This window comes from Populus trichocarpa, unplaced genomic scaffold, assembly GCF_000002775.5.
Source record: "Populus trichocarpa isolate Nisqually-1 unplaced genomic scaffold, P.trichocarpa_v4.1 scaffold_67, whole genome shotgun sequence".
Classification (NCBI taxonomy): Eukaryota; Viridiplantae; Streptophyta; class Magnoliopsida; order Malpighiales; family Salicaceae; genus Populus; species Populus trichocarpa.
Window position 1 is genome coordinate 211,611 of NW_026291141.1, and position 21,520 is coordinate 233,130.

Below are 21,520 nucleotides of genomic sequence, written 5' to 3' on the forward strand. Positions count from 1 at the left end.
GAACTCTTTGCATTTCATCATCCTCTACTGCCATGACACGTCCTAGATGACTGGATGCTGTGGATGTGACCTGGACCATAGCCATGACAGTCTCCTTTCCTACCCTTTTCCTCGCTGGTTCCTTGACATCTTCGGGTGGGTGCAGGTGCCTTGTTAAATTGTCTGAGTCATTATCGGTAATTTTGTGCAGAACTGTTATTATTCTTTGAAATCAGACCGGGTTCGAGGATCGAGTATAAAAGAATTTGGAATCATTTTATTAAAATGATTTTTTTAAAAACAAATTCCTTAGTATTTATTTAATCAAGTTTAAATCAGATTTTTATCTGGTCAAATAAATCATTAAAAATTCAATTGAGATAATAAGATTTTATCATATCACCATTTTTTCTAATTCAATTTTAAACTTGGTTTATATCAATATTTGGAGGATGTGCTCTCCATATGAAATCAGTATGCAGGAAAGAGTTTAAAAACTATACTATATATAGAAAAAATATTTTGAAATAAAATGATATATATATAAAACCCTCAAGGTCTAGGGTCCACCGGTGAAAGCATGAAGTGAAGGGTTCTTCTGCATTATTAGCACAAGTGAAAAGAAAGATTATATTGGGCATATAATAAAGTTATTCCAACCAAACCCTCTTTTTCGACCGATGGGGTCTCTTGGCAAATAAATCAAGGACAGACCGATGGGGTCTCTTGGCAAATAAATTATAATTAATTTTTTTTTGGAGTGATTTTTTATCTTTTGATTATGTAAAATTTAGTATTTTGTTTTTCCTTTAGCTTCTGCAATTTGATATTTACGTTCAATTTCTATAATTTGTGTTGTGTTTTGGAGTAATCATATAATTTCGAGAATATATTTATTTAGTTTCTGCGATATCTATTCACTTTCTGTAATTTGATACTTTATTTTTCGTTGCTTTTGCTTTCTGTTTTTTTATTTGTTAATTATGGCTACCGAAATAGATGATTCGTTTCAGTCTGTGAGAGGTTGGATGAAAATAATTATTCGTACTAGTAATGAGAAATTTCTTTAAGGGTAAGAAGATGTGGGTGTATGTTAGTGGAACTTATATGATACCCAAGAATACCGAGAAAAGTGATGTTATTTTGATAGATATATGGGAAGCAAATAATACAAAGATTATTATTTGAATCAACAATTCTGCCGAGCATTCTATAGGTATATAGTTGGCGAAGTATGAGACAACAAAGAAGATTTAAAATCATCTGCAAAGATTATTCATGCAATCAAATTTTATAAAGCAATATAATACCCCCAAAAGTCATGGTAGTAATGAATATTTGATTTTTTTTTAATGAAAACTAGAGAACTATATTAGAAGAAAAAAACCTGCTATTTAGGATTAATTAATTGCTTTAATTCAATTCTTTCTATTGACATTGATACCAAACATGTTAATTCATAATATAATCAAGTAATTCAATTCAAATTTACTAATACAATTCAACTCCACTTAAGCCTTTGAATATAGCCAAATGCAAAGGTTATTAAAGTGAAGGATCTTAATAATTTTTATGCTTTGCAACCCTAGGAGCCACACAAAATATAATGTGTTTAGACCATATTTATTTGCTGAAAAGTAATTTCTTTTTATAAAGAGATTTTATCATAAGTGAATTATTTTTTTATATTTGATAATACCATGAAAAATAAGTTGGAAAATATCTTTTAATATTTAATTATGTCATGAAAGATGAGGTGAAAAATAATTTTTTTATTTTTTATTTTTTTTCAAGTTTATTAAAAGAATGAGAAACAAGTCTTACATATAAAAATATTAAAGGAGGATGAAATTGGAAAAAAAATTTATTTTCATAAACTATTTCAAATAAAATAAATAACAATAAAAAGAATTAGGACCAAATCTGATAAATAAAAAAATTTAATTAAAAAAAGATAAGATAAAAGAAAATAAAAATAAAAATAAAAAGAATGAGAATCAAAGTTGATATAAAAATAAGATTAAATCAAATTATACGGGATAGAATTGAAAAAAAAACATTCAAAACAAAATGTATAGCAATCAAAAGATTAAGGACTAAATTGGATACAATCAATAAATAACAAGATATTTTTAAATTTTTTACAATTTCTAGAAAAATTTTTCAGTCCAAAATAAATATAAAATAATTTTCTAGAAATCAAATCAAATTTAATATTTTTTATTTTTAAAAAATGATTTTTAATATAAAATATCAAAATAATTATATGTAAAGTAATATAAATAATGTTTTTTTCATTTTAAAATATTAATATATTAAAATAATATGATAACATAAAAAAAATATTAAATTAAAATAAAAAAAATAATTTTAATATTTTTAAAATACGTTCAAAAAGAAATTCCAAACACTAGCAATATGGGTGCTTCATAAGAAAGATCGAAGGTGACATTCATTATAACTCTACTGCCCCACATCTCTCTCCTACCTGCAGCAACCACTAATAGAATGTTCATGGCGTCTTCTTCTTCTTCTTTGCCTAGACCTGGTTGGGTTTACGATGTATTTCTAAGTTTTAGAGGTGAAGATACTCGCAAAAATTTTACGGATCATCTTTACACTGCTTTACTCCAAGCAGGAATCCATACATTTCGAGACGACGAAAAACTTCGTAGAGGTGAAGAAATCTCCTTCCAACTCTCCAAAGCAATACAAGAATCCAAGATTTCTATAGTGGTTTTCTCTGAGGGCTATGCTTCCTCCACTTGGTGTCTTGGTGAACTTCAAAAGATTCTTGATTGCAGACACACAACTGGGCAGATTGTTCTACCTGTTTTCTATGATATCGATCCTTCTGATATTAGAAAGCAGACGGGGAGTCTTGCTGAAGCCTTTGGTAAACATGAAGAAAGTTTTAAGGAAGAAATGGAGAAGGTCCAAAAGTGGAGAAAAGCTCTTTTGGAGGCTGCAAATTTATCTGGGTTGGATCGTCGCAGTATCGCAAATGGGTGCTTCTTTTCTTTCCCTATATCGATAGCAAATGCTTATAACTTTTACTCTTATTACATTTTGCATTTTAAATTTGCATTAAATTCAAAATATTATCTTTCATCGATGAGTGATGACTTTCTTTTTCTATGCACAGGCATGAGTCAAAATTAATTCAAAAGATTGTCGAAGACGTTTCAAGTATTTTGAATCCCAGAAACATAAACGATAGGTTGCTGAAGAGGTTGAAGACAACAATGATATCTGGCAATGGGCTGCTTGACGATGCTGAGGAGAAGCAGATAACAAATAAAGCTGTGCGGGATTGGCTGGCCGAGTATAAAGACGCTGTCTATGAAGCCGACGACTTCTTGGATGAGATTGCTTATGAAGCTCTACGGCAGGAGTTGGAAGCTGAAGCACAAACCTTCAGAGATCAGACGCAGAAGCTTCTTTCTTTCATTAACCCACTTGAAATAATGGGGTTGAGGGAGATAGAAGAAAAATCAAGAGGCCTCCAGGAGAGTCTAGATGACTTAGTAAAACAAAAGGATGCCCTTGGTTTGATCAACCGCACTGGTAAAGAACCATCATCGCATAGAACACCAACAACTTCTCACGTGGATGAATCTGGTGTTTATGGTAGAGATGATGACAGGGAAGCAATACTGAAGTTGCTTCTATCAGAGGATGCAAATAGAGAAAGCCCGGGTGTCGTCTCCATAAGGGGAATGGGCGGGGTTGGTAAAACCACGCTTGCTCAGCATGTATACAATCGCAGCGAATTACAAGAGTGGTTCGGTCTCAAAGCCTGGGTTTATGTTTCAGAAGATTTTAGTGTTTTGAAGTTAACCAAGATGATCCTTGAGGAGGTCGGTTCAAAGCCTGATTCTGATAGTCTGAATATTCTCCAGCTTCAGTTGAAGAAGAGATTGCAGGGAAAGAGATTTTTGCTTGTTCTAGATGACGTTTGGAATGAAGATTATGCTGAGTGGGACAAGTTGCTTACCCCCCTGAAGTACGGAGCACAAGGGAGTAAGATTCTTGTCACAACACGCAATGAAAGTGTAGCATCAGTCATGCAAACTGTCCCAACTCATCATCTAAAAGAATTGACGGAAGACAGCTGCTGGTCCTTGTTTGCCAAACATGCATTTCGTGGTGAAAATCCCACTGCTCATGAAGAGTTGCTAGAAATTGGTAGAGCAATAGCGAGAAAGTGTAAAGGCCTTCCTCTAGCTGCAGTAACACTCGGAGGTCTGCTACGCACCAAAAGAGATGTAGAGGAGTGGGAGAAGATATTGGAAAGCAATCTATGGGATTTACCCAAAGACAATATCCTCCCAGCTTTGAGATTAAGTTATCTTTATCTCCTGCCACATCTGAAGCAATGTTTTGCTTATTGTGCTATATTTTCAAAAGACTATTCATTTCGAAAGGATGAATTAGTGCTCCTGTGGATGGCAGAGGGCTTCTTAGTCCACTCTGTAGACGATGAGATGGAAAGAGCAGGTGCTGAGTGCTTTGATGATCTCTTGTCAAGGTCGTTTTTCCAGCAATCAAGCTCATCATTTGTGATGCACGATCTCATGCATGACTTGGCTACCCATGTGTCCGGTCAATTTTGCTTCAGCTCCAGGTTGGGGGAAAATAATTCTTCCAAGGCCACCAGAAGGACTCGACATTTATCACTCGTAGATACGAGAGGCGGTTTTTCAAGTACAAAATTAGAAAACATCCGTCAAGCCCAACTTCTACGCACATTCCAAACTTTTGTACGCTATTGGGGTCGTTCTCCTGATTTTTATAATGAGATCTTTCATATATTGTCAACACTTGGGCGCCTACGTGTGCTATCCTTGTCTAACTGTGCCGGTGCAGCTAAGATGCTTTGTTCAACTAGCAAGTTGAAGCATTTGCGGTATTTGGATCTCTCTCAGTCAGATTTAGTAATGTTGCCTGAAGAAGTGAGTGCTCTTCTCAATTTGCAAACGTTGATCTTGGAAGATTGCCTCCAACTTGCTAGTCTACCTGATCTTGGAAATTTGAAGCACTTACGACATCTGAATCTTGAAGGAACAGGAATCGAAAGGTTGCCTGAATCTCTGGAAAGGTTAATCAACTTGCGGTATCTTAACATCTCAGGCACGCCTTTGAAAGAGATGCTACCACATGTGGGTCAACTGACAAAGCTCCAAACGTTGACTTTCTTTCTCGTGGGAGGACAGAGTGAGACTAGCATTAAAGAATTGGGAAAGCTACAACATCTACGGGGACAACTTCATATTAGGAACCTTCAAAACGTGGTGGATGCTCGGGATGCTGCTGAGGCAAATTTGAAAGGTAAAAAGCACCTTGATAAGCTGAGGTTTACATGGGATGGTGACACTCATGACCCGCAACACGTAACAAGCACACTTGAGAAATTAGAGCCAAATAGAAATGTGAAGGATCTTCAGATTGATGGTTATGGAGGTGTAAGATTTCCGGAGTGGGTAGGAGAGTCCTCTTTCTCAAATATAGTGTCCTTGGTGCTCATTAGCTGTAGAAACTGCACCTCCTTACCACCGCTCGGGCAATTAGCTTCTTTAGAGAAACTCTTAATTGAAGCATTCGATAAAGTTGTAACTGTGGGCTCTGAGTTTTATGGGAATTGTACTGCTATGAAGAAGCCATTTGAATCCCTCAAAAGATTATTTTTTTTAGATATGCGAGAGTGGTGCGAGTGGATTTCAGACGAAGGCAGCCGGGAAGCCTTCCCTCTTCTTGATGAGCTTTACATAGGAAATTGCCCCAACCTTACAAAAGCCCTACCCAGTCACCACCTTCCACGTGTAACAAGACTTACAATTAGTGGATGTGAGCAGCTTCCTAGGTTTCCTAGGTTGCAGTCTCTCTCTGTTTCTGGATTCCACTCCCTAGAGTCGCTCCCCGAGGAAATTGAGCAAATGGGTTGGTCACCCTCTGATTTAGGGGAAATTACAATCAAGGGCTGGGCTGCTCTCAAATGCGTCGCACTGGACTTGTTCCCCAAGTTAAATTCTCTTTCTATCTATAACTGTCCAGATCTCGAATTACTATGTGCACATGAAAGACCTCTCAATGATCTCACCTCTCTACATTCTTTGATAATCCGGGAGTGCCCTAAATTAGTTTCATTTCCCAAAGGAGGATTACCTGCTCCAGTCTTGACACGACTTAAGTTACGGTATTGCAGAAAGTTAAAGCAGTTGCCTGAGTGCATGCATTCCCTCCTCCCATCCCTTTCGCATTTGGAAATAAGAGATTGTTTAGAACTTGAGTTGTGTCCAGAAGGGGGTTTTCCTTCCAAATTACAATCACTTGAGATTTGGAAATGTAACAAACTCATTGCAGGCCTCATGCAATGGGGCTTGCAAACGCTCCCTTCTCTCTCACGTTTTACAATTGGTGGCCACGAAAATGTTGAATCCTTCCCTGAAGAGATGCTTCTGCCCTCAAGTCTTACATCTCTTCACATCTATGACCTAGAACACGTGAAATCTCTTGACTACAAGGGGCTTCAACACCTCACCTCTCTTACAGAATTGGTGATTTCTAGCTGCCCTCTGATTGAGTCAATGCCAGAAGAAGGGTTGCCCTCCTCCCTTTTTTCTCTTGAAATTAAATATTGTCCCATGCTGAGTGAAAGTTGTGAAAGGGAGAAAGGTAAAGATTGGCCCAAGATTTCTCACATTCCTCGCATAGTTATTTTCCCAACATCAGCGGAGCAAAAAAGTAGCAGTTAAAAGGAGCTTTTCTTTCAATCGTCCAACATATTGAGGTATTGCTACTAAAGAGTTTATTTTCTTTTCAGTAATCAAAGGCAATTTCAGTTAAAATTTGTCATGTTCCACTATTAATTCTATGCTTATTTTTGGCAGGATCCAAATCCATCTTTCTACTTACAGTTCATGAAGGCTCTGTCACCCTTCCTTCTTGCCAGAACGATATGCACAGGATAAAATTGATCTGCTTGCTCCCTCAGCTATGACTCATTGTGAGCTTTTCCATTTGATGTTCTTTCTCAGTTACTCTGTATTTCTCCACCATTATTAATTCTTTGCATTTTCATGTCAGTATTACCAATTGCCCATTTTCACTAAACAAGATTGTTTTTCAAATATCATTACGTAGCTATTTGTGTATTTTACATATCCTTTTCATGCTCTTGGTCTAAATCCTCTATTGTTTCTTTGCAGCATTCTGATCCAAATTTTCCTCTACAAGCATGGGCGGCTCATAAGTTTGGATGAATGAAATACAGATACTGTCCATGTTGTATGTTTTTATTTGTTGGATGTTGATATACAAATTTTCTTCCCATTGTCTCTCATACATCTTCTTTCTCATTTTAAAATGTTTAATGAGTTCTTTAAAATAACTAATTTATAATTTTATTATTGACCATGCTTTATTGTAGGTCAAGTTAAGTTTTTCTTAAAAATAAAAAATTATTTAAATTGTGAATGTTTTAATTTTTTCTGGTAAAAAAAATTTAAATCGTGTGGTGATATATTTGGTGTGAGTTGATTCAATTTGCAGTTTAAAAAACAACCTAGATAACCAATAAAAATATAATTTAACTTATAAAAAATTTCAAGATTACATATATTTTTTTAATATTAAGATAACAACAAATTAAATTGATTTGGGTCAACTCAAGTTAACTTGTTAAATTCATAACTTGAATTATGAGACTATGATAACTATGTAGAAAATAAATTATTAAGTCTAATTTTCAACCAACCAAATATTAAAAGATAAAATTAAAATAAATAAATAAGCCATTTGGAGATTGACCTGATGCGACTTAATTGATTTAGCTTGTTTGAAAGCAACCCTGACAACCAGTAAAAATATAGTCTGACTTAGAAAAAATTTCAAAATGACACTTTTTTTTAATATGAAGATAACAAAGTAATAGATTGAATTGGGTTAACCAAAGTTAACTTGTTAAAATTTTTATCCAGGTATGAGACTATGAAGTCTAATTCCTAATCAACCAAATATTGAATGATATAATTGAAAAAATAATCAATTAAAAAAATAATCTAAAAATATGAATTGAGTTAACTTGTCAAGTCCATAGCCTTGGTTATAATAGAGATATAATCTTATAGAAAAAAAATAAAAATAAATTATGAAGTTCAATCTTAATTAGCCAAATGTTGAAGGATAAAATTAAAAAAAAAGAAATCAATTTTAAAAAGAACATAAAAATAACTCAAGTCAATCCACCAAACCCATAACTAGCTCGTCATGAGATCGAAATAATCTTATAAAAAAATTACATGATTTAACTCATTAAATATGTGACTTTGGTTACAAGACCGAGACAACCTCTTAAAGAGTGAATAAAAATAAATTAAAAAGTGCAATCCCTAATTGACCATGTCAAACCCGATGTGAATGATGCAATTTCTAGAAATTTGAATTAAAAAATAACATAAAAATGATTTAGGTCAATTAGGGTTAATCGGTTAAGCATCATTTTTAGACAATGAGGCTAGGATAACATAATAAAAACAAAATCAAAACAAACCATGAAGCTTAATTCCTAATAAAACATAATATTAAATAATAAAATTGAAGAAAAAAGATCAATAAAAAAATTGAGTCAATCGGGTTAACTTGCTAAGCTTGCGAGTTAGGTTATGAAACATAAATAATCCAATAAAAAGCAAATTCACTATTGAAGGACTCGTGACCCAGATCATGAAATCAAGATAACCTCTTATAAACAAAATTAAAAAACAACTCAATTTAATTTGGATTAAAATGCCAAAACCCCCGTCTCTAATCATGAGACTAGGATAACCCTGTAGAAAATAATTTGAAATAGATTATGAAGCTTTATTCCCAACTGACTTGATATCGAATGATAAAATTGAAAAAAAAATTCAATTAAAAAACATAAAATACAACTCGAGTCAACTTAGGTTAACTTTTTAAGTATTATTTCTGGGTTACGAGGTTAAAATAATCTAATATAAAACAAACAAAACAAAACATGAAACTTAATTTTTAATTAATCTAATATTAAAAGATAAAATTATAAAAATTAAAAAGTTAGCTAAAAAAATCAAGTTAACCGAATTAATCCATCAAATCCACAATTTTTATTATAAAAGTGAGACACCTTAATAAAAAAACATTCATTAAAAAAAGCACTCATTCAAATAATTGTATAAAATATAATAATATAAAGTATAATTTATGATTTATTTATTTAATTTATCAATGAAAAGTGATAGAAGGAAGAAGAGAAAAGAAATAAAGTGAAGTCTTCTGCTGCATTATCATATCATGTGAAAAGCTTCGCATTTTGTGAAGTTTTTCCAATCAAACCCCTTTTTTTAAAAGATGTAATTTCTAGGAAAATAAATCAAAGACAAACCGAGTAAAATTCCAAAAGAAGAGAAAGATGGAATAGCGTTTCAGTTGCGGCTTGTATACGTGTTTCAAAAATAATTTTTTTATTTTAAATTAATATTTTTTTTAATGTTTTTAGATTTTTTAATTTGTTAATATTAAAAATAATTTATAAAAAATAAAATAATTTATTTTAATATATTTTTAAATAAAAAACAATAGAAACCCGTGACCCCTTAAATGTACTCCTAAGCATAACAATTTAAGAGTTAAAGAGCCGAGAGAGAAAAAGCTTTTGCCAGTTCTTTACACAAATTCTTTCCCCTTCTGTCAGCTGAACAAAATCCCCTCTTCTTCTTCTTCTTGTTTGTTTACTCTTCCTTCGTTACTTTGCAAAGAGGAGAAACCATGGCCGGGGCTTTAGTAGGAGGAGCTTTTCTTTCTTCTTTCCTTAATGTTTTGTTCGACAGGATGGCCTCTCCCCAGGTGGTTGCCTTCTTCAGAGGCCAAAAAGTCAACAATTGGCTGCTAACGAGGTTGGAGACAGCAATGACATCTCTCAGGGTGGTGCTTGACGATGCCGAGGAGAAGCAGATAACAAACCAATCTTTCCTGGGAACTTGCTTAGTTAAAGGATTATCCATACGATACTATTTTTATATATATAGCAGTTTGTAATGAAACGGTTGAAGACTAGCAAGACGACGACACAAGAGAACAGTTGGGTTCCGTATGATCAAGGATCTGATGGAGTGGTGATTTCTTCAAAGAAGTTAGATTCGGTGACTGTAATTTCTCGAGGGAGAATTGATGAAGACCCTGATAATGGAAGAGAAATACAGCAAGGGGATAAAGATTGACACCCTATTTTGACTTGGATAGGTGTTGTGACATGATGAGTTGCTGTCAAACATAAGCAAGGAATGGGGAGAAATTTGGAGAACAGAAATTGCACGAGGGCACATGGAGATTGTGTAGGAGTACCCGTGATCCAACGAGGTACTGTAATGAGACAACAGATGCAAGGAGAAGAAGTGTTCCCGGATGAAGCTCAAAGTAAAGATTGTGAAAAGGATGTACAACAGGAAGTCTCTTGTGCTCTTGATGAAGACAACAGGCGAGGACCTTTCCAATACATGCAAGGATAGAAAGAGAGCTATTGCAGAGGCACCTAATTGAGGGGGTGCGAACGCCTATGATAAAAGACGACCGCCTATGATGAAAGGCGAAGACACCAAAAAGAGTTGGTGTAGGTGGAGCTGTCAAGCAGAAAGGCGCAAAAGCTCCAAACATAGAAAATGAGATGGAAGATTGCGAGGAGTGTACCACAACTCTCTCTTTCTATGTGTTCAATGGAAGTGATCTCTCCCATAGTCCACATGGTGGTAGAGAATCTTAGAGCCACATTGAAGCATCTCCGATGAAGGAGGATGAGAACGCATCATGACGAGCGGAGACACCTCAGACAGAAAGTGTGCGGGCCACGATATGAGCCTAGTTCAGACCGCCTTATGATAACAGGCGAAGACACCTTAAAAAAGGTGTGAGAGCCACGATAGGAGCCCCAGTTCAGAATGCTCCAAAGCCAATGTAATGGTTGGATATGAGTGGACAAGTGTATGGATAGCCAATGAAGTGGCTATGATGAGTATGGAGACAAATGCCAGATTGACTTTCATTGCCTCTAGGTTAAAGATCAATGAGCTAGATAACATATGCCTTGGACAATAAGTGGATGACTTATGGAGCATTAAGACGCGACTGATAAGAATGAGCAGAGTACATGCGCAAGTTCCGGGAATAAGTTGACTCTTGTCAAGGTGGTGAGCTCGGTAATGGCATTGTAATACTCAGAGTATGAAGAAAGATATGGATCAACCTTTAATGGGCTGCCCCCATGGTTAAAGGTGGAGAACTACCTGGACTCTTAGAACTAAAAGCGAGAGACTCATGGAAAAGTAAGGTGTGGTTCCTAGAGTGGAACAGAGGGCAGACACAACTTCGGGATGAGTAGAATCTTGGAAGAGTGGTGAGCTCGTGATCACATTGAAATACTCAGATAATGAATGTCGCACTCGGAAATAGATAATTCCATTTGAGGGGGTGTTGTAAGCCTTGATGTGAGGCTTGATAAATCATTTCGGATTGAGCATGGTTAATACGCTCGAAGGGGAATTTTATCCCAGAGACAAGCGTTAACACTCTTCAGATGTAATGTGACAGACCATCTGGTTGTAGTGATCCTTTTGTGTAAGAAAAGGTGTGCTTTGGTGACTCTGGTGATTGAAAGGTTTGGCGAGTACCTGTAAACTTGGCCAAAGATGCTCTCAGAATGGTAAGCTTGGAAGAGTTGCAAGATGCAAGCATGTGCTGAAGAAGCAAGAGGACAATTACCCACATAAATGGCAAAGGGGGTGATTGTTAGAATATTACCAATTATGTGGCTGCCATTGTCAAAGAAGATGGCTGCCATTGTCAAAGAAAAAAGGCCAACTTGTGAGAGTCAAAGAGAGTTGTTGATGCAGCATTTGCAGCCTTTTAACATTGTCAAAGAAGGAGGCTATAATGGTGGGTTGTTGGTGGCAGCTGCTAATGTCAAAAGAAGCTGCAACAACCATTAACAAAGAGTAGCCACCATTGTTGACAAAGGAGCAAGAGGAGTTGTTATTGAAGCCTATAAATAGACACCAAGAGTGCAACACAAAGTGAGAGAGAGAGTCTTGTAGTAGAGCTACAAAAGAGAGAAGAAGAGAGAAAAAAAGAGAAGGGCTGCAACCAGCAGCCCTGCTGCCTTATGCAGCTACTGCCCTATGTAGCAATGTGAGATGGGAGTTGAGTGGATGTGATCCTCCTCCGTGTGTTGTATTCTTTCTCTATCTCTAATAATATCGATCTCTCCAGTGGATGTAGGCGATTTGCCGAACCACGTTAAATATTGTGTTAGTGTGCTTAGTCTCCTTTAAGCAATGATCATGAACACCACCGTTCCGCAAGGGGGAGCAGAAATCCCCAACAATACAGAAGTTGCTTCTACCAGACGATGCCAATGGAGAAAACCCAGGTGTGGTTCCTGTTACAGGGTTAAATTCGTCAGGCTGTAGGTTGACGAAAGTATTGCTGGACAGTAGCTATGAGGTGGCAGCCCGCATGACGGTAGTGAAAATCGGCAGCATGCAACAGCAACGCAGCAGTGTGCTGACAAGAGCTGGAGACTTGGACTATGGATTGTCCAAGGCTCGATGAAACAGTGCTGGAATGACGTGATGGGACAGTGTCGAATTCGGCAGCATTGATGAGATCAACAGCGTCGACAAAATTGGCAGCAGGGGCTGACGATAGGTCTAGGCGATGGACAGTCCATGACTGGACATAATACACTACTGGCATGAATGGCAGCACGCATAGGTAGTGGCAACGTGCATGGGCAGATTCAGCAACAGTGTGCGTCAACGATTCGACAGGACATGGGTTGATGTTCGACAGGAATCCTAACTTAGACCATGGACAGTCCAAGGCATACAAACACCTACTCTGGCAGCGTGGAAGTTGGCAAAAGGGACAACTGGCTTGTTGGGTGGCAGGCTATGGAAGAAGCAGCAATTGCAGGCAATTTTCGACAGTTATCAGCAGTTTTCCAGGAGGCCAAACTGACCAGAACGTGGCCCATGTCTTGGGAGGCAGTTATGTTGTATTATTCCATGTAATAGGTTGTACATAGGGTGTAGCATGCAATGTTCTGGTAGGCAGCAGAACACTTGTGCATGGCACACACGCTAATAAACTTGTGTATCCTTTGTTGACGAGACTAATGAAGGTTGGGAATGTTTTCCTGTAATATCTTGTGTGCTTGGTTCTGTACAGCTTTGCTTGTGTATTCCGCTTGTCTATGTAATGGGAGTGAGTGTGGGAAACCTCTTGGTGAGGGAAACACGAGTGAGGTGAGGGAAAGGCTGAGTCTAGCTAGTCATCAACCTCCTGTCACGACCCGATCCCCGGATCCATGACTGGCACATAGGCAAGGTTCCCCTCCAAGGTTCCATACCTATGCGAACCCAAACTTACACACAAACTTATCCTAACTCAATTAGAGTTCAACGCAGCATTAATAACAAAATCAACTTCATAATATAATTGAATTGTCTTAATACAAGAGTTTATATAAGTTCAGAGTTTTGGAGCACTAACTAGACATAAAGGAAAGGTACCAAGTACAACCAAAAAGCAGGTTCTGAAGGTCCAACAAAATGACCTGTTATTAAGCTATAAGCCTGAAAAGGATAAATAATGAGATGGTGAGTTCAACAACTCAGTGAGTAGATAACGTTCAATACACACACACAAGGTAATACAGCAATGAGAAATATATATACAATTGGCTTTAGGTTCTTATGGAAGTTTTCTCAAATTGGCCATAACAAGAAGATCATATGGTAAAACTCGTCAGAAAATCAAAATGCAATGAGCATGAGGCTCCGTACTGTGGGATGATCAGTCCACACAGGTTGGTGACTCCCCCGACCAACTAGGGTTCAGATACGATGTGCACAAAGACTAACACTACCCTGTTAGCATGGGTATTCTGACTGACATACCATAGGTTTATAATCATAATCAAACAGACATATTCATATCTCAAGGCTCAACTCATGACATCAATCAAATGAGGAGCTATCAATTCAGAAGTCAATTCATAATATATATACTGGTTCATATCAATAATTCGGATTCAACAATTGATCATGCTTATCATAACAAGGATAATAATCAACATATATATTATCAAGAAGCATGATCCAATTCATATTAACAAATCAAATATTTATAATATTTCTCATGCATATGGAAAATTATCCACTCACCTGACTCAAAAGCAAACAGAAGCCAAAAGCAGACACCGAAGAAAATCCTACTGACGTCCCGCCGGTAGAATATCAGGATTATCTGAATATAAAGGAGACATATTTAAGAACGACTCGAAAGAACATTTAACCTATTTAATAAACTTAACTAATAATGTATTCCGTAACCCTATATGTTTTTGAACTAACTAGTCAATTTTCTCAAAAACCCAAAATTTAACGGTTTTTTCCGAAATCTAATCCATAATAAAACAACTAATAAAATTGGCAATAATTCACTAAATAACCCTTAATTATTCATCAAACTAATCTGCAAAAGCTAATATTACAGATAGGGAATAATCTGTAATTTATCCTATTTTTAAGGGTCAAATTGCAACTTTTGTCTAATTGAAGGACCAAACTGAAATTTATCATAAATCCATGAATATACTGAAATTCTGACCATAATTAGTCCTCATTTCTGTCCAGATCATCTCATTATACTCCAAGGACCATTCTGGAATTTTACCAAATTTTTAGGGTCAAATTGTATTTTTTGCCAAATTGGAGGACTAAATTGAAAGTGTTAAATTCTCTTATCTATACAGTAATTCTGTCCATAATTCATATGTTATTCTGTTCAGAATCTCGGAATAGGCTCCAGGGACCAATCTGCAAATTTTCCAAAGTTTGGGGACTAAACTGTAATTTTCCAAAATTGAGAGACCAAACCGAAATTTTGTCATCTTCAACCTCCAACCCAGAATTCCAACAGAAAACCCACTGTTCTTTCCTTATTTCTAACACAAATTCACCATTCAAACAAAATCATAACTCAAAATCATCATCTTTCAATTCAATCTCTCAAATTCAACCAAATAATCAAATACCCACAACAATTAACCCTACAACATCCAAATTAACTCATAAATCAAACTCAAAACACAAATTTCATAACCCTAACATTTATCAAAATCAAAATTAAAGCTTAATTAACACATATTTATACATAATCTTACCTTTTTACTTATTTCCTTCAATTCCTTTCTATTTCCCTTCTAATTTCCCTCTTTTCTCTTCTTCTTCTTTCTCCCTTTCTCTCCTGCCGGTTCTCTCTCAAAATTCAGATCCCTCTTTCCTCTTTTTTTTTTACTTCCTATTTATATATATTATCTCTTTATACAATTATTATTATACCCCTCATTTAATTTATTCCTACATCTAAGCATTCAAGGGCCTTGTTGCCATTTCCTATCTTTTAATACAAAACATTACACCTCCGAGGACAGATTTCTCTCTAAGGTCTGTTTTTGGGATAAAAAATTGACCCTGTGACAGTTCCCATAGTGGGAATGGGCGGGGTTGGTAAAACCACGCTTGCTCAGCTTGTATACAATCACAGCAGAGTACAAGAGTGGTTCGGTCTCAAAGCTTGGGTTTGTGTTTCAGAAGATTTCAGTGTTTCGAAGTTAACTAAGGTTATCCTTGAGGGGTTCGGTTCAAAGCCTGCTTTTGATAATCTGGATCAGCTCCAGCTTCAGTTGAAGGAGAGATTGCAGGGAAAGAAATTCTTGCTTGTTTTAGATGACGTTTGGAATGAAGATTATGATGAATGGGATAGGTTTCTTACCCCCCCTGAAGTACGGAGCACAAGGGAGTAAGATTCTTGTCACAACACGCAATGCAAGAGTAGCATCAGCCATGAGCACTGGTCCAACTCATCATCTAAAAGAATTGACGGAAGACAGCTGCTGGTTTGTGTTCGCCAAACATGCATTTCGTGGTAAAAATCCCAATGTTTATGAAGAGTTGCTAGAGATTGGAAGAGAAATAGGGAGAAAATGTAAAGGCCTTCCTCTAGCTGCAAAAACACTCGGAGGTCTGCTATGCACCAAGAGAGATGTCGAGGAGTGGGAGAAGATATTGGAAAGCAATCTATGGGATTTACCCAAAGGCAATATCCTCCCAGCCTTGAGATTAAGTTATCATTATCTCCTGCCACATCTGAAGCAGTGTTTTGCTTATTGTGCCATATTTCCAAAAGACTATTCATTTCGAAAGGATGAATTAGTGCTCCTGTGGATGGCAGAGGGCTTCTTAGTCCACTTTGTAGATGATGAGATGGAAAGAGCAGGTGCTGAGTGCTTTGATGATCTCTTGTCAAGGTCGTTTTTCCAGCAATCAAGCTTATCATTTGTGATGCACGATCTCATGCATGACTTGGCTACCCATGTGTCCGGTCAATTTTGCTTCAGCTCCAGGTTGGGGGTAAATAATTCTTCCAAGGCCACAAGAAGGGCTCGACATTTTTCACTCGTAGTAGATACGGAAGACACGGATGGTGAAGATACCGAAGATGGAGATACGGAAGGTGTTTTTTCAAGCACAAAATTAGAAAACATTAGTGCAGCCCAGTTTCTACGCACATTCCAAACTTATCCACACTATTTGAGGTGTCCTCCCGAATTTTATAATGAGATCTTTCAGTCAACACTTGGGCGCCTACGAGTGCTATTCATGACTGGTTGTAGAGATGCAACTTTGAAGTTTTGTTCAACTAACAAGTTGAAGCATTTGCGGTATTTGGATCTTTCCTTTTCACAGTTCTTAGTAACGTTGCCTGAAGAAGTGAGTGCTCTTCTCAATTTGCAAACGTTGATCTTGCAAGATTGCTCCAAACTTGCTAGTCTACCTTATTTTGGAAATTTGAAGAATCTTGAAGGAACAAGAATCGAAAGGTTGCCTGAATCTCTAGAAAGGTTTATCAACTTGCGGTATCTTAACATCCAATATACGCCTTTGAAAGAGATGCCACCACATATAGGTCAACTGACAAAGCTCCAAACGTTGACTGACTTTATTGTGGGAAGACAGAGTGAGTCTATCATTAATGAATTGGAAAAGCTACGACATCTACGGGGAAAACTGTATATTCGGGTCCTTCAAAATTTGGTGGATGCTCGGGATGATGTTGGAGCAAATTTGAAAGGTTTAAAGCACCTTGATCAGCTGTTTCTCATTTGGGATGGTGACACTCATAACGTGGAACACGTAACAAGCACGCTTGAGAAATTAGAGCCAGATGGAAATGTGAAGTATCTTGAGATTGATGGTTATGGAGGTATAAGGTTTCCGGAGTGGGTAGGAAACTCCTCTTTCTCAAAAATAGTGTCCTTGAAGCTCAGTAGATGTAAAAACTGCACCACCTTACCACCGCTCGGGCAATTAACTTCTTTAGAGGATCTCTCAATTGAAGAATTCGATAAAGTTGTGACTGTGGGCTCTGAGTTCTATGGGAATTGTACACAAGAAGCCATTTGAATCCCTCAAATGTCTATTTTTTAAAAGGATGCCAGAGTGGCGCGAGTGGATTTCAGACGAAGGCAGCCGGGAAGCCTTCCCTCTTCTTGAGAAGCTTTACATCCAACAATGCCCCAACCTTGCAAAGGCCCTTCCTAGTCACCACCTTCCACGTGTAACAAGACTTGTAATTAAAGAATGTAAGCAGCTCGCGACTCCACTTCCTAGGTTTCCGAGGTTGCAGTCTCTCTCTGTTTCTGGATCCCACTCCCTAGAGTCCCTACCCGAGGAACTTGAGCAAATGGGTTGTTCACCCTCTGATTTAGGGCGAATTACAATCCAGGGCGAATTACAATCCAGGGCTGCGCTTCTCTCAAATGCGTCGCACTGGACTTGCTCCCCAAGTTAAATTATCTTTCTATCTGTGACTGTTCAGATCTTGAATCACTATGTGCACATGAAAGACCTCTCAATGATCTCAATTCTCTCCATTATTTGTTTATCGAGAAGTGCCCTAAATTAGTTTCATTTCCCAAAGGAGGATTACCTGCTCCAGTCTTAACACGACTTGAGTTAGAAGATTGCAGGAACTTGAAGCTGTTGCCTGAGAGTATGCATTCCCTCCTCCCATCCCTTTCGCATTTGGAAATAAAAGATTGTTTAGAAGTTGAGTTGTGTCCAGAAGGGGGTTTTCCCTCCATATTACAATCACTTGTCATTTGTAGATGCGACAAACTCATTGCTGGCCGCATGCAATGGGGCTTGCAAACGCTCCCTTCTCTTTCACACTTTACAATCGGTGGCCTTGAAAATATTGAATCCTTCCCTGAAGAGATGCTTCTGCCCTCAAGTCTTACATCTCTTAAAATCCATTCCCTAAAACACCTGAAATCTCTTGACTACAAGGGGCTTCAACACCTCACCTCTCTTAGAAAATTGCATATAAATTACTGCCCTAGGCTTGAGTCCATGCCAGAAGAAGGGTTGCCCTCCTCCCTTTCTACTCCTCTTTATATTTACTTTTGTCCTATGGTTGAGTCAATGCCAAAAGTAGGGTTGCCCTCCTCCCTTTCTACTCTTAGAATTAACGATTGTCCTATGCTGGGTGAACGTTGTGAAAGGGAGAAAGGTAAAGATTGGCCCAAGATTTCTCACATTCCTCACATAAAAATTATGTATTGATGGCTATTGATTTTTCCAACATCAGCGGAGCCAAAAAGGAGGTATTGCCACTAAATAGTTTATTTTCTTTTCAGTAATCAAAGGCAATTTCAGTAAAAATTTGTCCTTTTCCACTATTAATTCTATGCTTATTTTTGGCAGGATCCAAATCCAACTTTGCACTTACAGTTCATGAAGGGTTTGTCACCCCTTCCTTCTTGCCAGAACAATATGCACAGGATAAAATTGATCTGTTTGCTCCCTCAGGTATGACTCATTGTGAACTTTTCCATTCGATGTTCTTTCTCAGTTACTCTGTATTTCTCCACCATTATTAATTCTTTGCAATTTCATGTCAGATTACCACTTGCCCATTGCAGAGTGGAGCACCATGGTTTCACAAAACAAGATTGCTTTGCATTGTTTAGCTATTTGTGTATTATACGTATCATTTTCATGCTCTTGGTCTAAATCCTCCATTGTTTCTTTGCAGGATTCTGATCCAAATTTTCTTCTACAAGCATGGGCGGCCCATAAGTTTGGATGAATGAAATACAGATATTTTCTTCATATTGTCTGTCATTCATCATTCTATTTCAATATATTTTTTGCTATAATTAATTTTTAAAGTTGATTTGATTAGTATTGTACTTTTCTCATTCTAACATTTGTGGTTAGAACAAGGTAATTTTCACTGGAGTGTCATTTTGGGATGAGATGATTTTGGTTCAAATTCCATAAATTGTTTCTTAAAAAAAAATAACAATTTAAACAAGACAAGGAGAATGATCTATAGGAGCGGTGAACCTTTGGCTTCTTTCCTTTGAATCCAAATTCAAATCCTGTTCTGCTGCAAATAAACATCACATGCTTCAGATTTTGAATTTAGTAATAGAAAATCCATTGCTAGAAAGGATTAAAAAAATATTGAATTATTTAAGTGATCTGCAACTGATTTTTCATTGTTGACGCGGCAAGATCAAATCTGCAACTGATTCAAAAAATAAATTAAACCCTTAATTATATAAAATCTCCCTTCTCTCCTTCTCTCCTTTTCTGCATCTTCAAAAATTCAAATTTTTTTCTCCATCTCTTTCTCTAGTCCATTCGCCTTCTTCAAAAATTCAAAATCCAAAAAATTTTGATTTATCTTTTTTTATTATTATTTAACTTTGATTAAAAAAAATTTATTCCATATAAAGCTGAAGTTAAAAAATAATTTTGGAGCGTAGGAAAGGCCCTTTCTAATAAAATTTATTTCATGGTGTTCAGGAATAATTAATAATATTTTATTAGTTATTTTTAAAATTTATTTTCATAAAACAAATAAATACAAAAAGAAAAAATAATATAAAATTCACCCGCGTTTTGGAATCACAATTCAGAAGCAAGTGAAAGTGGCCAATGTCACTCAAGAGAGCAGGCACTTGCAAATCTACTAATGATTTGTTTGGCATGGTGTTGGTAAATTGTTTTTGAAAAAATTTAAATTTATTTTTATTTTAAATTAATATATTTTTTTATGTTTCTATATTAAAATATTATTTTAATATATTTTAAAATAAATAATACTTTGAAAAATAATCAAATAAATATGGGAGCATCACCCTTTCGCACAATCAACAGAAAGGATTAAAGCACAGAAAGTCATCATCTCGAGAACTCACAGCAAAGAGTTCAATGTTGTAGTAGATATGTAGCTATATTAAAAACATTAATACTTCCAGCATGCACAAATGCGACTTCTTAATAGTTAATATTGGAAAAATTAAATTTCCTTTTCTAATTAAATGAAAATCTCTACTAAATATTATGCTATTTGAATTTTCACCTCATGACTACAAGCTGCACTGCACTCATGGATGCTTCACCAGGATAAAGCTACAAATGTCAGTTTAATATCTGCCTCTACCTAGGTCGGCCGACAATATTACCAAAGCTTCTCTCCTACAAATGTCAGTTTTTAAAATCTGCCTCCACCTAGGTCGGCCTGCAATAGAATACCAAAGCTTCTCTCAACTAAATCAAGACATGATGACTAGCACTCGCAACCATAACAGAACCAATGGAAGCGAACTACTACATATTTGATCAACAAGGTCAAATTCAGTCGAGTTTTTAAGGAAATCCAGTGAAAGAGGAACCTAAAATACTACATGATTGTGGAATAGAAAGTTTAACGGCCTTAATTGAATTGTTTCAGTCACTATTTTTTCAGTCACAAAGTAACAATTTCTGTATCAACTCTTCTCTTCTTCTTCTTCTTCTATCACATCTCAATGGATTGCAACAGATTGTAACAGCCCCTGTAGTTTCTCTGTTTTGAATTATTCAAATAAGTTGCACAGATTGCAACAGCCCTTAAAGATAGGAAGCAGTTTTGAACTGCTCTATAGTTTAGGATTTCAAAACAAATGTTCGTTATCATGTATGTGTATTTAACTGCTGCAAAATGTAAATGAAAAATATGATTGATTTCATCATTCCTTTATGGTATCAGAGCACTAAACCGATCCACTTTATTTTTATCTTTTCTTTTCTTTTTCCTTCCCTTGTTCATTACCACTCATGGCTACAGAGTCTAATCCTGCAACCATTCTCAACACCAATGAATCACACCAAACTCTCATCAGCATCAATGTTGCTGCTCAAGCCCCTCTCAAACTCAACTCTACCAATTACCTCTCTTGGAAACTTCAATTCCAAACCTTATTCATTGGATATGATCTTCTTGGCTATATTGATGGCTCCAAACCATGCCCGCCAGCTACCTTGACTCAAGCCAATACCACCATTTCCAATCCCAATTACACTCTATGGATCCGCCAGGATTAATTGATTCTCAACGCTGTTATTGG

General features: G+C 36.5%; 3 protein-coding genes and 1 long non-coding RNA gene across 19 annotated transcripts in view; 2 read left to right on the forward strand and 2 right to left on the reverse strand.

Annotated features, from left to right (window-relative positions):
• The window catches only part of LOC18097187 (putative disease resistance RPP13-like protein 1), a 97,022-nt gene that overhangs the window by 47,205 nt on the left and 28,297 nt on the right, over positions 1-21,520 (forward strand). For 2 of the 6 annotated variants that reach the window (XR_008058278.1, XR_008058280.1), the window contains exons 4-5: positions 6,870-6,985; positions 7,188-7,323. Coding sequence is in view for 3 of the 6 variants with exons in the window: in XM_052449820.1 (XP_052305780.1) it covers positions 5,311-6,079 (769 nt within the window). In the remaining 3 variants the exon portion in view is untranslated. Of the gene's footprint in view, positions 1-5,310; positions 6,080-6,654; positions 6,770-6,869; positions 7,324-21,520 lie in introns of those variants that run through there. The other 4 variants (XR_008058279.1, XM_052449822.1, XM_052449821.1 and 1 more) reach the window with 4 other exon arrangements.
• LOC18097188 (protein LNK2) overlaps positions 1-21,520 on the reverse strand; it is a 126,533-nt gene that overhangs the window by 42,001 nt on the left and 63,012 nt on the right. The window lies entirely within an intron of this gene.
• LOC18097194 (putative disease resistance RPP13-like protein 1) overlaps positions 1-21,520 on the forward strand; it is a 96,588-nt gene that overhangs the window by 20,142 nt on the left and 54,926 nt on the right. Inside the window, exons 2-3 of the mRNA XM_052449818.1 lie at positions 2,914-2,987; positions 3,125-4,606. Of these exons, the coding sequence (XP_052305778.1) occupies positions 2,914-2,987; positions 3,125-4,606 (1,556 nt within the window). The remainder of the gene's footprint in view (positions 1-2,913; positions 2,988-3,124; positions 4,607-21,520) is intronic.
• LOC127904848 (uncharacterized) lies at positions 13,463-15,327 on the reverse strand. The gene is made up of 3 exons (XR_008058283.1): positions 15,221-15,327; positions 14,220-14,301; positions 13,463-13,628 (listed from the first exon to the last, which is right to left on the reverse strand). It is a non-coding gene; the product is annotated as an uncharacterized LOC127904848 (long non-coding RNA).